The 16,745-nt window shown below is 31.2% G+C and overlaps 6 protein-coding genes across 6 annotated transcripts; 2 read left to right on the plus strand and 4 right to left on the minus strand.

The window, feature by feature from the left end:
* Positions 1-310: 310 nt before the first annotated feature.
* On the plus strand, positions 311-4,190 carry PPL_10267 (calcium-binding EGF-like domain-containing protein; the record flags this gene model as incomplete). The annotated part of the gene is made up of 16 exons (XM_020581046.1): positions 311-326; positions 459-507; positions 582-815; positions 881-1,030; positions 1,106-1,180; positions 1,372-1,428; positions 1,487-1,549; positions 1,621-1,674; positions 1,729-1,791; positions 1,857-2,107; positions 2,186-2,230; positions 2,301-2,389; positions 2,437-2,533; positions 2,602-2,844; positions 2,900-3,142; positions 3,214-4,190. The coding sequence occupies 16 exons, from the start codon at positions 311-313 to the stop codon at positions 4,188-4,190; spliced, it is 2,706 nt and encodes a 901-aa protein (XP_020428631.1).
* Positions 4,191-4,291: 101 nt separating this feature from the next.
* Positions 4,292-8,548, minus strand: PPL_10268 (putative protein 150-kD protein cluA; the record flags this gene model as incomplete). The annotated part of the gene is made up of 2 exons (XM_020581047.1): positions 4,292-6,482; positions 6,552-8,548. The coding sequence occupies 2 exons, from the start codon at positions 8,546-8,548 to the stop codon at positions 4,292-4,294; spliced, it is 4,188 nt and encodes a 1,395-aa protein (XP_020428632.1).
* Positions 8,549-8,947: 399 nt separating this feature from the next.
* On the minus strand, positions 8,948-9,746 carry PPL_10269 (BAR domain-containing protein; the record flags this gene model as incomplete). Its single annotated transcript, XM_020581048.1, has 2 exons — positions 8,948-9,471; positions 9,566-9,746. 2 exons carry the CDS (start codon positions 9,744-9,746, stop codon positions 8,948-8,950), a joined length of 705 nt encoding a protein of 234 aa, XP_020428633.1.
* A 1,045-nt stretch (positions 9,747-10,791) lies between these two features.
* Positions 10,792-11,379, minus strand: PPL_10270 (uncharacterized protein; the record flags this gene model as incomplete). Its single annotated transcript, XM_020581049.1, has 1 exon — positions 10,792-11,379. The coding sequence occupies one exon, from the start codon at positions 11,377-11,379 to the stop codon at positions 10,792-10,794; it is 588 nt and encodes a 195-aa protein (XP_020428634.1).
* A 211-nt stretch (positions 11,380-11,590) lies between these two features.
* Positions 11,591-13,420, minus strand: PPL_10271 (uncharacterized protein; the record flags this gene model as incomplete). Its single annotated transcript, XM_020581050.1, has 4 exons — positions 11,591-11,594; positions 11,710-11,780; positions 12,005-12,283; positions 13,361-13,420. The coding sequence occupies 4 exons, from the start codon at positions 13,418-13,420 to the stop codon at positions 11,591-11,593; spliced, it is 414 nt and encodes a 137-aa protein (XP_020428635.1).
* Positions 13,421-14,077: 657 nt separating this feature from the next.
* Positions 14,078-16,607, plus strand: anapc4 (anaphase promoting complex subunit 4; the record flags this gene model as incomplete). The annotated part of the gene is made up of 4 exons (XM_020581051.1): positions 14,078-14,532; positions 14,641-14,727; positions 14,804-15,047; positions 15,576-16,607. The coding sequence occupies 4 exons, from the start codon at positions 14,078-14,080 to the stop codon at positions 16,605-16,607; spliced, it is 1,818 nt and encodes a 605-aa protein (XP_020428636.1).
* Positions 16,608-16,745: the final 138 nt, after the last annotated feature.

Here is a 16,745-nt window from a genome sequence, read left to right on the forward strand (position 1 = left end):
TGATATTTGCAAACTATTTTTTTGATCAATAACTCTCTTGGTGAACTTTTTCTTTTAAAAAAATAAAAATAACATATTGTATCATCTTATTATTATTAAATCTTTATCTTTTTACTTTTTTATTTAAAGAATGAAAATATTATTATTGATATTTCTTTGTATATTTGTTAAATTTAATAACTCTGAATTGCCCAATGATGAATGTATGTTTTTATAAAAAATAAAGAGAAAATTGATCAATATCAAACTGTTAATCTTATCTAATCAAATCTACTTTATTATTATTAATAACAACAGATCAGTCATTAATATGGATAATGAAGCAAGTATGTTAGTTTTAGTTAGATAGAACAATGAATATTTAGCTAATCAAATTTGTTTTTATTTATTCTAAAAGTATCAAAAAGATTGGAATATCAGAGGAAATTCATGTAGCTTGATGATAAGTTCTAATATAGATTTTATATGTTTGACAAATGATAAAGGTGTTGATTATATTGAATCAATGTAAGTTTATGAACTTTCATTTAATGTTACATCATTACTTATTAAAAAAAATAAATTAAAATTTAATTTTTTAGAAAGTTATATGATGGTAAAATAGTTGACTATGGCGAACCAGGTTATGTTGAAAAGCTAACATTTCACAATATGTCGAGTTTCGATATCTATAGTTCAGTAAACCAAAAGAACAATTCATATAATGTTCTTGAGCTTTTAGATAATCCAGACAATGTTGCGCTATCATCTTTTATCGTTGAAACTGATTTTCAATTTCCAGTTGCATTTCCAAATTATCTTACAGTAAAATCATTGTAAGTGCACCATAATATATATATAATAATCTGGCATTATATTTATTAACATTCTTAATTTAAAGTATATTTAAAGGTGCTTCACTATCATCCAATATACCAACAAGTTTATTCACACCCTCAATAGAAGTTTTTATGTTCGAAGTTGCCAACTATAATAAATCATTAACTATTGGTTTCAATTCACAAAATTCTTATCCAAATCTTAAAAATATGTATGTATAATATTCCTACTCTCACAACATTCAACAAAATTTATTAATAATGATTTTATACTTTAATTTAAATAGTTCAATAAGAAATGCCAATCTATCATCATTTGATTTTATGATTGATAGCACTCACTACCCAAAGCTAACACAATTGTATGTACAACAATATTATATTGATTCTAAAGCACTTTCTAATTTGAATTAAATTCTATAGTTCAATTTATAATTTATTTGAAACTAAAGCAAAAGTAGTTTTTGACAGCCAAACAATAAGTTCAATGTATATATTCATATGAATGTGATCAAGTAAATCTATGTTTTTTCTAACTTTTTTTTTCTTAAAGTACTGTATATCAATATACAGTAGAATTTAAACAATATCCAACATCATTGGTAGAAATGTAAATATTCTTTAGATCTAGATTTTTTTAATTAATTTTAACTTGATTAAAATTTTAGGTATCTACAATTTTCTGATATACAGTTATCTGATTTTACAGTTTTCCCAAATCTATATACTTTGTAAGTTTTAAAGATCAATAGATTGTCCTCAATTGATCTATTTTTTTAACTTATTTTTACTTTTATTTTAGGGATATATCATATTGTAACTGTACTTTGGAAAAAGTAAATAATTTGAAAAGCTTGTATGTAATTCATTATTATTATAAAAAAGAAACAATATTAATTTATTATTCTAGGCGAATTGCATCTATGAATGCAAATATTCCTGAAAAAACATGGTTCCAAAATGGATTTGACTTGTATATATTAATATTAAATATTAAAATGAATGATTAAAGATATTAAAATTATCTATTATCTTTAGGACCATTATCAATAGTACAATGAGTGGATTTTTTGGAGATTTTGGAATTTTGAATCCAAGCAAAATTCATATTGCCGCCTCCTTAAATATCTCTACAAATTTATATCAATCAAATTGTTACACAGATTACACAGCCTATAATACAGTGTTGGTATCTCCAGACGTTCCAGATTGTTTTTATTGTTACTATACAGAAATGATTCCAAGATTACCAGTAAACACTCCTCAGCCACCACCCAATTTCAAATGTCGTAAGTATCAAATACAATAATATCAAATATATTTGGTTTTCATTTTTTTATTAAATTATAATTTTATTTTAAAAATAGCAATCAAGCTTGATAAAGTTAATTTTGAATTCCAAACTGGTAAACGTAGGTAGAAAAAAGAATTATTTTTCTTTGATATTGACTGTTTAAGATTATTAATATTTTTTTATTACAGCTTTAATATTTACAGGTGAGAATTTGGGATTTGGAATAGATACTACATTGCCATTAATATTAATAGTTCCAAATAAGAAATTTGCGTATGTATTTTACAAACAAAATAGAATATTATAAAAATATTAATATAATAGCAATATAGTTATTATCCTGCTAAGAATAATGGTAATACAAATATTTCTTTTTCGAATGCTTACAATTACGACTATCATATTCAATGGGGACTCCCTTGTAAGTATAAAAAATATTAATTTTCACTTACATTTATCTAATAGTTCTTTAAAATTCAAATATTTAAGCTGAAATATTGTATACACAATCTTTTCCGATTGCAAAATCAAATGATACACGATTGGTAATAGTAGGAAATTTGAATCCATATTACTTTCCATGGAATATATATGGAGATGGAAAACCATGTATAATAAATGGTAATTTTACTTACCAAGTTGACTGTACAATCAAAGGATATCAAAGTCAAACTCCTATAACTGTTGAAATAATGAGTGCGATATCTAATACCTCAACAATCTCTGCTGTTCGTACGTAAAGTTTTTCTTTTCATAATAATCTATACTAATTACAAATTTCTATTAGCTCTTGTTATTACATCAGTTTCAAATATAACTAATAATGGAGGAAATATAACAATTCAAGGTAATTTTGGAGTTAATCCATATTTGCCATCGGTTCGAGTCGCATTGGATTCATATTTAGGGTATATTTACTTTTCAAACGAAACTACTTTACTTGTCAAGATTAGAGCTGGTTATCCAATTTCTAAACAAAATATCAGTATAACATCAAATGGTTATTTTATAGCAACCGAATTCTATATACGTAATTATTTACAGCTTTTATTGTTTGTCTATAAAAATTAGTATTATTTTATTAATATTTTTACTGTACAGTTGCACCTCCAGATGATTGTGGTCCAAACTCAGCATGTAACAATAATGGAATATGCGTTCAAGCTAGATGTCAATGCTTCAAAGGTTACAATGGATTCTATTGCGAATCAAAGATTGATGATGGTGTTATCATTCTTCCAAATGACCAAACTCCGTCACCCACGGTTGTCACCCAAGATGGACTTCAATTCAAATTCAACATCGTGGCAGTTCAAGAATTGGATGAAACAGGTACCGTTCTGAAAGAAGTTCTCACCAATAAGTGGAATTATTCAACAACATCCAATGAAACTTATACCACACACAACTATACTATAAAACCATATGCCTCTTTTCAAACTATCATTCAAGCGGTTATCGACTATTCATCTATGGAAAGAACCATCCAATTTGCAGGATTGACAACAGTTTATCAAGCTCATTCTTTAAAGTTGTTGATAAATATCAAATACTGGCAATTTGACAGTCCGCTAAACAGCATCAGAGTTGTGATGGAAAGTGACTTCCAAGTGGGTGAAGATGACTGCAAAGAATTGTCTCAAGAAATTGGAACGGATTCTATCACAAACAATTTGAAATTCATTAAGCTTTCTTTTGGTGGCACCTCTTACTATGGCAGATTCTTACCGTTTGCAATGTCCGATCGCAGATTTGTTGCTGTTGACAATCGACTTATCAACATGACAACCATCAACAACACAACCGAATCATATATTGGAATGACACTTCCAGCTTGTAGCCAACTGTGTACAATCGATCCTGATTTTTCATTATTGCTAGATAACGATTATGATGAGGGAACCTGTGGCAAAGAGAAAAGTAAAGCATGGATGATCGCTACCATTGTATCTGTTGTTGGAGTAGCTTTCATAGGAGCTGCTATCGCTACAGTTATCTACCTGAAAAAACGAGCAAAAGTTAAAAATGAAGATAGCAAATTGGAACAAAAGTTAAATAAATTAAAAAATAACACTTAATTATTATTTAATCTATGAACTCCTCTCTCTTTTTTCTAATAGTATAAGTAATAGTATATCCGGTATTTCGAACAATAACTTTTTGACAAAAATAATTATTTTTATTTAAACTTTACATATGGATATTCTACACCGAGATTATAGATTATCTGAGCAGATATAGTTTTACAATTGTAGATATCGATGCTTGAAATCGATTTACATTGAGCCAAGATAGTGTCGATATGATTCTTTTGAACTGAAGTATTTGCCAAATTTATATATTTAACATTTCCAAGGTATGGCAGGATCGCTTCAAAGAAATTATCGTCCATCTCCAAAACATAGCCACAATCATTGATGACAGAAGCAGCAGAGAATGAAATGGATTCGATCATTGGCGACAACGATAGGAGTTCAACCAGCGATGCACTAGATACATTGACCAACATTAAATCGAGTACTCTTAGCTCTGACAACTCCGATCCCAGAGGTTCGTAGTCATTGGAATTGTATTCAGCCAACAGCTTTGGTAGTAGCAGATATTCAGGCATTCTCAATTCTACCAAGTTTGGCAGACTAGATAGCAATGCCCACAACGCAGAAGCTTCACCATTGTATCTATTTAGATGTAGTACAGTTAGATCCAAGTTCATTGTTGTAAGAGTAGGAATGATGGTTGAATCTTGTTCTCTTCCAATGTTGGTCTGTCCAAATTTAAGTAGTTTAAGACGTTTGGCACCATGACTAGCCAATGCATGAATGACACTATCATCGGCCGATGTGAATGACAAGTCCAATTCGACAATATCCTCTGCCAGCTTGGCTATCTCTGCAAGATGCTCTGCGCTAATTGCACTACTACAACTGAATCTCTCAAGATTAGAGGCAAATGGCAAAATCTCTTTGGATGTCTCTTTACTCAGTTTATAATGTATGTCCAACTCTCTTACTGAATTAAGTTTACCCAATAAACTGGCCAATCCTTTCTCACCGCTGGAATCATATCTACTGAATATTTCGAACCTCTTTAATTGGCTACCGATTTGCTCACCAATCTCAATGAATGTCTTATCGGTCAAAGCACATTGAATGAGTGAAAGTGAATCGATATTACCCATAAGCTGCGGTATTCCTTCGAATGATGTATCATCTAAATCGCCACTGCTCAGAGTGAGTTCCGTCAACATTGGTGCATTGGTAAGTAACTCTCTGAGGAAGTGGTTGTAAGTTTGGATGGCTGGATCATCTATGTCACCGGATTGACTGAAAGAGATGTTCGTAAACTTCAAGCTGGTAAGATGCTGTAGGCGAGCAATGGAGTGAGAGCAATCGTGTTGCAAAGTATAGTTGGTGACAGAGAGATGTGTGACATTGGCAATGTTAGTGAATAGATGAACGGTTACACTGTTATCAAACAACTGCTCGACAGACAATGGAATTTCAAAGGCACTGATGAATCGAATCTCTGATATCAAGTTGGCTGTGAATGGACGTAACTTTGATGACTCCTCAATGCACATCGACAACATGTAAATGAGTGTCAAGAATTCATTTCTTCGATAATCTGCAATAATTGATGGTGTATTTGGTACTACTCCCAACTCACCATTGTGATCCGAGTCAAACGGTAGCAATTGTCTTAGATACATCTCTACATAATCGCTATCTTGTTCCAACGAACTTTCGAATTTCTCAATTGCCAAAGTTAAATTCTCAGTGAAACTTGGAAAGTCATACTGGAGAAACAGTTTATAGGTTGCCAATTTCAACAATATCAATCCACCCAATGCCAAAGTATTTGAATCAACTCCAAAGGTTGGTGTTGGTGTTGTTGTAATTGGATTCGTTTCATCAAAAGTTGTTTCCTCACTATTTTGTTGTTGTTGTTTTAATAGATTATTGGCTTTGTCAAGTAGATGGATGGCTTCGTTGCAATTGGTAGTCAAATCGGAACGTAATACAAAGGTAGATACTTGTTTCAAGATTACTTTCGAAGAGTTTGGCATTGATGAGAGCGCTGATTGTAACTTTTGTTGGGACATGGTCATCAGTCTCTGAAGATCGATAGGTGCTAAGCTGTTCTCTTCGATACCCCTTTGAGCTCTGTACAACAAGCATGATCCATAAGCAAAGTCAACGATCATCGGATACTTTACAACTGCACCGACGGATTCTATATCATGAGAGGATATCACATACGAAGCACTATTAATGAAATGATTGAAAGAATCCGATCGAACTCTAATTCCGAAAATCTTTATCAATCTCAAAACCAAGATTTTTGTATCAACAGAATTTCTAAGGTCATACCTAAAAAAATAATAATAATGTTAGTTTGTTTGTCTATCTATCTATCTTTAAAAATTAATTAATATTTACTTTATATTCATTTGATTTGATGATAGACAATTTGGAAATGCTGACATTGCTGTGTACTTGAATGATCCATATCTGACAAGTGACCAGAAATCACGATACTTTTCTTTGGCCTCTTTTGACTTGTTTAGTAGGAGATCGAAAAGCTCGGTGAATATTATGATTGCTTTGTCGGATGGTCTGTTTGATATCTCTACTAAATCTCTCAGTCTATCTTTAATGATCTTTTTCCATACTCTTGCAACCACCTCTGTGAATAACAATCGTTTAGTATTGATATGTGTAATCGACTGGCAAACAGTTCCAATATATCTAAAGTTAATTCCTTTCAAATGAATGATATGCAAGAGTTTTTCGATTGACGAGAGCTGTTGTTGATAATACTTCAAGTCTCTAACCAGATTCTCGGTCTCAAAGTATTGATTTTCCATTTGGTTCTGTCCGGCCACTTCATCATTGATATGCTCGACACACTCTGGAATGAGAAGATCGTGTAATCGTTGAGTGGTATCGACTACCTCTTGGTTGGATTCTTCACTCTCGCTACTATGTTGCCAAGCGGTGAAAGCATCGGAACTCAACGGTACTGAATTGGACTCCACCAACTCTGGTCTCAACATGTAATAGAAAATCTCACGACCAATCGATTCCTTGTAGATTCCAGAGTATTCTGGTGGAAATATCCTCGCAAAGTCAATCATATAGTAACGACCATCGGTTCCACGGTGAACTTCAATGTCTCCAGGACCAAAGATTAACGTTTTCGTATCCTCCATCAATCCAACTTGATGTCCTTTCAAATTCAACTTTCGAGCCAATTTCACCATTTCTTTCTCCACCAAACTATCACGGTTATTCACTGTGATACCACCGTCGTTCGATCCATAGACAATTGTTTTCTTTCCTATAGGCAGACTGCAGATCGCCAATAGTCTATAGCCAGCGAAATCGATGATTGTCATCAGAGGCAACCGAATCAAGCTGCTTCCAGCATCGAAAACATGATTCCAACCCTTTAATTCGTGTCCAGCCGATTTCTGTGCTTTCTCATCGGAGCGCTTGTCACCACCGTACATCCAGACGCCATCGGCAATCTCCACATCGACCACAAACTTAAAGACAATGTCATTGCATCGGTATTTCTCACCACCGGCAACACCACCCAGCGCCAACGGTTTGATTGTTTTCTCGTCGTTACTCAAATAGCGCTCGGCAATGATGATCTTTCCAAAGGTACTGGCACAATGCACGAAATCATTGACAATCACCGAGAGCAATTGGTATTTCAAACCTGACTCTGGTCGGTCCATAATCGATTGAAATCTCTTATTCCAATCACCAGAGTTTGGTGAAGAACTATCAGTAGATTCACTTGTTGTAAATCCACTACCACCATGCTTCTTTTTCATGGCAGAGTTATAAATATCGAAAACATTGACTTTTGGTGTGTTGTGTAATTTATGCTGACGTTGTTGTTTTTCTTTTTTGGAATCATCTTCGTCATCGCCATAACCATATCCATTGGAATTGTTGTTTTCACCTGATCCACCATAATCACTCATATCTCCATAACTACTATAACCAACAGATCCTTCAATATTATTGTTATTACTATTACCATTGGTGTTGTTGCTGTTGTTGTTGTAACTGTTACTATATAAAGATCGATAACTATCACTATAAGAATTATCAGTGATATTATAGCAACTTCCATAGGATGATCCATAACCATTATTATTACTACCAGTACTATCTACACTTTGATCACTTTTAACCATTGAATCTCTACTTTTATTTGTATTTTGTGGATTGGTCGATACAGGTAAAGATCCATCTACATTATCATAAGAAGATGTCATACTTGTTGTCATTGTTGAATAGTTTTGTGATTGAGACCATATTGAATAATTACTTTTTGAACTACTCATACTGCTACTATTGTTGTTATTACTATTATTGTTGTTCTCATTATTATTGTTGTTGCTAATATTATTATACATTTTAAAATACAAATAAAAATAAAAAAGAGTTAAAAACAAAATAAAATTAATGATTCATCCGATCAGTCAACCAATCACTCCATTGATTTTAGGCTCTAAAATTTCTCAATTTAGATATTTTTATTTGAAAAACCAAAAAAAAACAAATCTTTTTAATTTATTTGTGATGTCACTTTAGATAAAAAGTTAGATTTAAAATTACAATCGATTATATATTGATATTACAAAAGATTAGAATAATTTGATTTATTTTTGGTGTTCTTATTTTTTACGAATCTCATCGATTTTACATTGATGATTGATTTGATTGTGATTGTGATTTGGTTGTGATTTGATTTGATTTGATTTAGTTAATGATCAATTAGATTATATGTATATATATAAATATTAGAGATTAATTTAGTTGATGTTTGAAAGTAGTTCATCAGCCTCTGCCCAAAGTGCACTGGCCTGTTTATAGAATGAAAGTTGTTGGAGAGCGTATTCACGTAGCTCTGCAACCAGTTGTTTGTTCATCTCGGCGTTAAGATGCTCCATGATCTCGGCAAACTCTCTGTTGACAACATCGTACTCCTCCTTGATGTCGTTGCACTCTTGCTCGGTGGTCTTCACCTTGAGTGAATTCGGATCGTTCTTCTTCTTGAGATCAGCGAGCTTCTCGAGATGAGTGTCGTAACGCAGACGAATCGCGTCTTGCTTATGCTTGGCGTCTCTGGCTTTCTTGATCTCGGTGTCCTGGAACTTTCCGACCGGTGTAACCAACGATGTCATCGAATTGTTATTGCAATTCTGTCTGGCTTGTTCCACCGATTTCAACTGCACTCCAATTCTCGAGAGTACCTCTGCCACGGCAGCATCACCGATGAAACCACCACCGAAATGTGTAAGTGCATCAGCAAATTGTACACCTGTTTGTACAGATTCTAAATAGATTGATAGATGTTAAACAAACAATTTATAAGTTAGTTATACAAGGTTGATTGATAACAAACAAGAGTAATAACTAAATAAACTTACTTTCAGTCTCTTGACAATATAATTTTCCAGTTGTATAGATTTCGTGATATTCTGTCTTGATGACACGTAGTTTCTCTTTTGTCTCTTTGGTGGCATCGTTATCGGCGTGTGACTCTGTCTTTCCCATCTTCTCCATACCCATCTGTTTGACGGTAGCTAATTTCTTTGTAAAACTCTTCATCTTTTTTCTTTTATATTAAAAAAATAATTATTTATTTATTTGTACAAAAACTAATAACTAATGATTTTTATTAATTTGAACTTTGTTTTGTTTGATAATAACAACAACAATGTAATACACTCTGTTAAAGTAGAAAACAATTTGGTGATGGTGTGTGGTGAGGGGGAATATCAGAAAACCAATTTAATTAATTTTTTTTTGAAAATCATTAAATTTTGGTTACAATTTTCTGATAATATATAACCTTTATAATAAAAAGTGAAAAAACCTCTTGGTCATTGTCTTTCTAACCAGGATGCTCGAAAGAAATCATGTCGACAATTTGTGTGATGCCTTTTAGTAAATTTCATTGCAACATATGAGGAAATAATAGACAATCGCACATTTGATTCAAAACTAAACTTTTGTTTAATAAATAATAAACTATTAAAACAAATTCATTCATTGTGTACACAAATATAATTAAATTATAAATTAATTTTTATTTTTTAAAAGTTAAATATTATCTTTGTTTTTTTTTATATCTTTTTTTTTTTTTTTTTTTTGATTAATTTGATCAAATTAATCAAAAAAAATATATTTGTAATGTTAATATTAATATCTAAATTGAAAAAAATAAGTACTACTCCTTTGTTGTTATTTGTTAATTGTTAATTGTTAATTGTTGTTTGTTATATATACATATTACATTGTGATAATTATTGAAATGAAAGTTAGTTATTGTTTTGTTTTAAAAAAAATGTTTTATTTTGATGTTATGTTATAATTTTGTTGTTAGATCTATAAAGTAATTACTCTATAGTGATCCAATGTATTAATAAGCCTATAAATTGCTTTTAATATCTGAAATTGTTTAAATATTATAGGTATGGTTGTTTGGGAATGAAAATATATATATAAAAGAGGGAGTTGTTATTTTTTTTTTTGATGGGATAGATAGTTAGAAGGGTGAAAAGTGAATTGAAGTTGTTTGTTTGAATATATATAGATAAAATGAATGTGTGTATATATAAATAAAAGAAAATAACAAATATAGATTGGATTATTATAGATTGTTGGTGTTGAGATTAGAGTTTAAAGCACGCTTCTTGGAGTAACGTGTGGAGACACCTGGTGGTGAGTCTTGTAATGAACAGTAACCTTTCCAGGCTTCGTAGGAACCCTTGTTGAGTTCGGACTTCATCGAGTCGACCAAGTCTTCGAGCTCGTTGATACGCTTGGAGAGACGGTCGTTCTCAGTGAGTGCGTCGATCAAGCTGATCTTCATACGCTCGGCGTCGCTGTCGGTCTCGTTACGGAGTTTCTCCATGATCTTGACTTTGTCCTGGAGCATCTGGTATTCCTTCTCGAGCTGCTTCTTCTTCATCTTCTTCTCACCACCCTTGGTTGGAGTGAAGAACGACTTGGCCAACGACGACGACTCTACGGCTTTGGCGGATTGTGATTGCATCATTGGACTTGTGGTCGACGATGGGAATTGGGTGATGGTCATCATACTTGGAGAGGCACCGTTCGAGCTTGGCTTGGTTGGGGTGGCAGCAATGGTGTATCTAGAGGATTTTGGTGACTGTGGTGGATTTTGTTGGGAGAGACCGAGAACGAGAAGATTGTAAATTGGATTTTGAGAGATCATTTATAAATTAGTTTGATTGGATTGAATTGAATTGAATTGAATTGATAATAAAAAGCGGAAATTAACTAGAGAATTATGAAAATTTAGATAGATTAAGAGTTAGAAAGGAAAGAGGAAGGAAGAGAAAGAAGAAGAAGAAGGTGGTAGACACAAACAAACTGAAAAAACAAAATAATAATAAATAAACTAAATAGATAGATAATATTAAATTCTAACTAAATAATATAAATGATTAACTTATTGGTTGATTAATTGATTGATTTGATTTTTTTACTTTTACTTTAAAGAAGAAAGAGATAATTTAATATCAAAAACAAAAATGGAAAATACAAATTTATATATGTTGGAATATTTTGGAATTGGAATTGAAAATGGATTGATTGGATTGAAATAACCAATGACTAATCACAGTAATGTATGGATGGACAGACGGACAGACAAAAGGATGTGTTGTGTTGTGTGTTGTTGTTGTGTTTGGTTGATGGAATGGGTATGGATTGGTGAATGATATGATAATAATAATTCGATTGATATGGAAATGGAAAAAAGTAGAAAGAGGAAAAGTAGTAATATTTAAAGTAGAAAGATAGTGTAGAAATATAGTTAATAGCAATAATATATTTACCAAAGTATAGGTTTTTGCTGGATTGCTATCTATAACTAGAGAATTCTTAACAGGTGTAGATGAAATAGATGTTGTTGTTGTTGTTGACTTAATTGGAGTAATGGATTGAATGTTTGAGTTTTGGCTGCTTTTATTGCTGCTGTCTTTGTTGCTGGATGACTGTGGTGGTGAATTGGTTATGTCATTGAGTGCCAAATCTGCGTTTCTCACCAATGCAGAGGTTGTCTTACGATGTGATTTGAATGGGTTGCTTGGTGTATTTTTCGATTTATTGTATTTCTAAAGTGTATTGCAGAGAGTGGAAGAGAGGGGTTATTGTTAGTACATAATTTTAAATATCCAATTTTATTTTATATGTTTGTTTTAATATTAATGATGATGACAATGATAGTGATGATGTTATCGATGGTTTTCAATCGAAATGACGTATTATTCTTGAATTATAATTATAAATTAATAGTGCAATGAAATATAAAAGGATAAAATTAATTTAAAAATTGGTAATCAATCAATCACGATGATCTGATGTCAAGGAAAAGATAATGTTGTTGCTGACGATGATTGATTGATTATATGTTTGTTTTAATATTATTTTTTGATTGTATGAGATTTGTCACTAGTCATATAGAAATAATTAAAATTTATATTGTATAAAAAGCAATCATATACATACTATCCACATTTTATTTTTTTGATTGAATTTTAAAGAAAAAGTAATACTAATTTATTCCAATGATTGATTGTTATATGATTGTTGTTGATTGTTATTGAATTATGATGTCAATGACAAAGTAAGCAATATGATAATATTTAAACGGTGAATAATTTTTAATATTTCATTTTTAATAGCCACCACCAGTCGATAATTAACTTAAATTACAATCACATTATATATTTAAGATGAGTGACTACCATTATATTTATTAATATAGTAATATTGAAAAATAGTAGATACGAATATTTAGTAGGAAATGGGGGATATATATATTGTTATATTTATAGATAAAACCACACCACAAACAATTTTTTTTTATATATTTATATGGAAGTTTTCAATAATCAGATCGACAAAACAAAACACACACTAAATATAGTGATATTTCTTATTATAATAGTGATTTATTAATTAAAAATAAATATTATTTTATTTTTTTAAAAAAAGTATAATCAAAAAAAACTTAATTGGATGATAGTAATAATACAAATTTGTGTATGCGTTTTTTTTTTAAAAAAAAAGAAGAAAATTACAAGATAGGTAATTATAGATGAATATTAAGGAAGTCTTTTATTATTATTATATGTTATTGGTCCTTTTATAATATTATTATATTATAAGTGATTAGTAAGTATACTTACATCATTTTCTTGTTGACAGTCAAGATATGAAATTGATTCCATTTGAATTTTAGATGACATTTTATTTGAAATTGATTTTGATATTAATATATATATATATTTACAAAAAAGGTAAAGCGATTAGGTGTTTGTTTTTAAAAATAAATTAAAAGGTTAAAACTTTATTATTATCTTAAAATAAATAAATAAATAAATTGAAAAGCTATTAAACAATGGTTGATTGAATTAATGATTGATTGAAGTCAAAACAAAATAAAAAAGTTGAATAAGTTATTATAGGCGCGTTCTAAGCTTTTTAAATTAAATAATTCAAATTTTTGATTATAATGCAAATGAATACTATCGTTTGACAGGTTTGTAACGGATATAAAATCAAATTGTGATTGTTTCTGAATAATTTTATTTGAAAGAAAAAAGTTTGTGTAGGAGGCGGTATATCAAGATATTAACCATTCAATTAATTACTGATTTTTAACGGTCAACTGTAACAAAGAAAAATGAATTTTAAAAAAAACAGTTTTGAATTTGGCGCTCTCATTCAGCTTGTTAATTTTCAAAAATTTGAAATTCTATGATGTTCATTTTAACAAAAAATTGTGTGTGTTGGGTTGATTTTACTTTATTTGCTTGCACTAATTTGGTAATTGAACTGTTTGATCGATTAATATTCGTCAGATGTTTTGTTTTAATTAATTAATCAATCAAAAATAAAAGAAGATGGTTAATAATTCATATGTATTATTAAATGATAAAGCATCTGGAAATGATATAAAGTTAGCTAGATGTTGTCCATCGATGGATTTGATCGCTCTGCTCAGCCACAGTGGTCATATTGTCATACATAGATTTATCAATTGGCAACGATTGTTTTCAGTGGCGGCATCACAGTCCGTCGAAAATACATCGGATATTGCAACGTCAATCGAGTGGAGTCCCAATGGAAAAGTACTAGCCGTTGGCTATTCAAGTGGATTGCTCTCACTCATCTCCATTGAGAATGGTAAAGAGATATATTGTACACGTGACACTTCACAATCATCGTCATCATCAGCTATAGTCAAACTATTTTGGATACAATACCAACAACGACAACTAAACACATTCAAACCAACCTATTCCAATAATGAACAGTGTTTTCCTTCATTCTCACATTACACATTGGATAGAGAAGAGTAAGTTATTCTTTATTATTAACAACAACAACAATAACAACAACAACAACTACAACAGCAGCAACAATCAGTTATAGAACTACTAATTAACTAACAAGATGTTTTTAGTGAGATGAGATCATTTCCATTAAGACATGATATAGATACATTTGATATTTTAATTACAGTTACCGATAGTTCTATTATATCATTTTAGTAAGTAACATAGAAGAAATAGGATTGTTAGCAAACAAAACTAACTTATTAACATGTTGTTGTTATTATTGTTAAGTGCATTTGGAGTAACATTGATAGGATCTATAGATTTATACAAGTTAATATCAGAGAAATATAGTTCACAACACTTTTTGATAAAATCAATGAAGAGGGTTGAGGTTTCACAGGTTATGTTGTCAAAGGATTTCAATTGCTTGATGGTTTCAGTTGAGACTGACAATGGTTTAGCTATACTAATTGACATCGATACTACAGAGTTATCAACAAAGATAGCAGAGCTATTCGATGTCTCACTGAAAGTAACTACTTCATTGTGGTTATTAGAGACTCTGGAGTATTACATCCGAGTCGATATCAACGACCGTTGGAATGACACATTCAACAATCAACTACTCTCCAAGTTTCAAACGTTCAACAAACTCCTAGCGGACTACGGTTATCCACTGACCGGAGAGTACACTCTGGAGTCAGAGCTCATAGAGATGATGATGACAGGCGTTGCATCGTCGGCACTCACACAGTTTCTCACGAACAACGTCAATGTTAAGCAGATGCGTTCCTCGACAACGAGATCATTGGATTCGCTCAGAGAGGTGCTAGTCGGTAAGATGTTGTCGTTGTATACCAACCTGTTGAGCCAATTGACTACGTTGTGTAGTTTGTCGAGTTGGACCAATCGATTCGGATCACTGTTGAACGGCGAGCAGCTACAGAGTGTAATTGCAGAGTTTGGTTGTTTCGGCATGAGGTTAGAGTTGATGGATACACTGATCACCAACGCCGAACGAAAGTATTCATCGTTGTTTACATGGTTGCAAAAGGTACAGTTACAACTCAGTGAAGACACCCCACAGGAAAGACGTAGTGCATTCTACGATGAACTACATATAGTCGAGCTTTTAGAGCAAGGTTTACAACTAGATCCACTAGGTCCAACACATATCAACCGACTACTAAATAATGATTATATGCCAACTTTTAAATTAAAATATAACATTAATAATAACGACGATAGTAATAATAATAGTAGTAGTAATAGTAAATCATTATTAGATGAATTTAATGAAGTATCAACAAAGTTAAGAAATACATTGAATCTCTCAGTAAACAAAACGATTGTAGATAGATTTAAGATTGTAAATATAACACCTTTATGTATGTTCGAGAAAGTAGAGCAACAACAACAACAACAACAACAACAACAACAACAACAACAACAACAACAAAAACAAAGATTTTTATCATCATTTGAATCACATTTAGATGGTGGAGATCAGATTGTAGTTACTTTTATGACACCTGGTTGTAGTAAGATATTCATTGGTATTAAAGAAACGAAAATATGGAAGTTTGGTTGTATACTACTAGATGAAGATTCAGCAGCCGAACGTTTAGATGATATGTTTATTTATAAAGACGATTTATTATGTTTAATATCAAAGAATATTAATAATGAGAGTAACAATAATAATAATAATAATAGTATAAGAGAATCAACTTTTATAAAACAATTTAATTATAGACAAGATTTAGAATATATGTTATTGGGGGTAAATATACCGCCTTCGACAGTTATGGTGGATCTATTGGATGGATTCCTATGTCAAGCTGCACCAAATACACCAATCAAGTCAAGACAAGTTGCACCCGAGCTCACTAAATCACTGACAACCAAGAGAATCAATGTATCAATCGATAGAAACGTTATAGCAGTTACTTTAGGTACCAGAAGAACTCTTGTCTTTGATTTAGCAGATGACGAAGAACAAGAAGAAGAAGAAGAGGAAGAAGAAGAAGAAGAACAAGAGCAAGAGCAAGAACAAGAGCAAATGGAAGAGAATGATACAGTTAATGAATAAATAAATATTAACATATGTTAATAATTATCAAATATAATCTATAGAGATAGATGTGGATTGGATTGGATTTATGAAATATTTAATTTACAAATTTAACTTTATTATTTCTCTGTGATTAATAAAGGAATATTTTTTGTT

The sequence above is a fragment of the Heterostelium album genome, assembly GCF_000004825.1.
Source record: "Heterostelium album PN500 unplaced genomic scaffold PPL_scaffold12, whole genome shotgun sequence".
Classification (NCBI taxonomy): domain Eukaryota; phylum Evosea; class Eumycetozoa; order Acytosteliales; family Acytosteliaceae; genus Heterostelium; species Heterostelium album.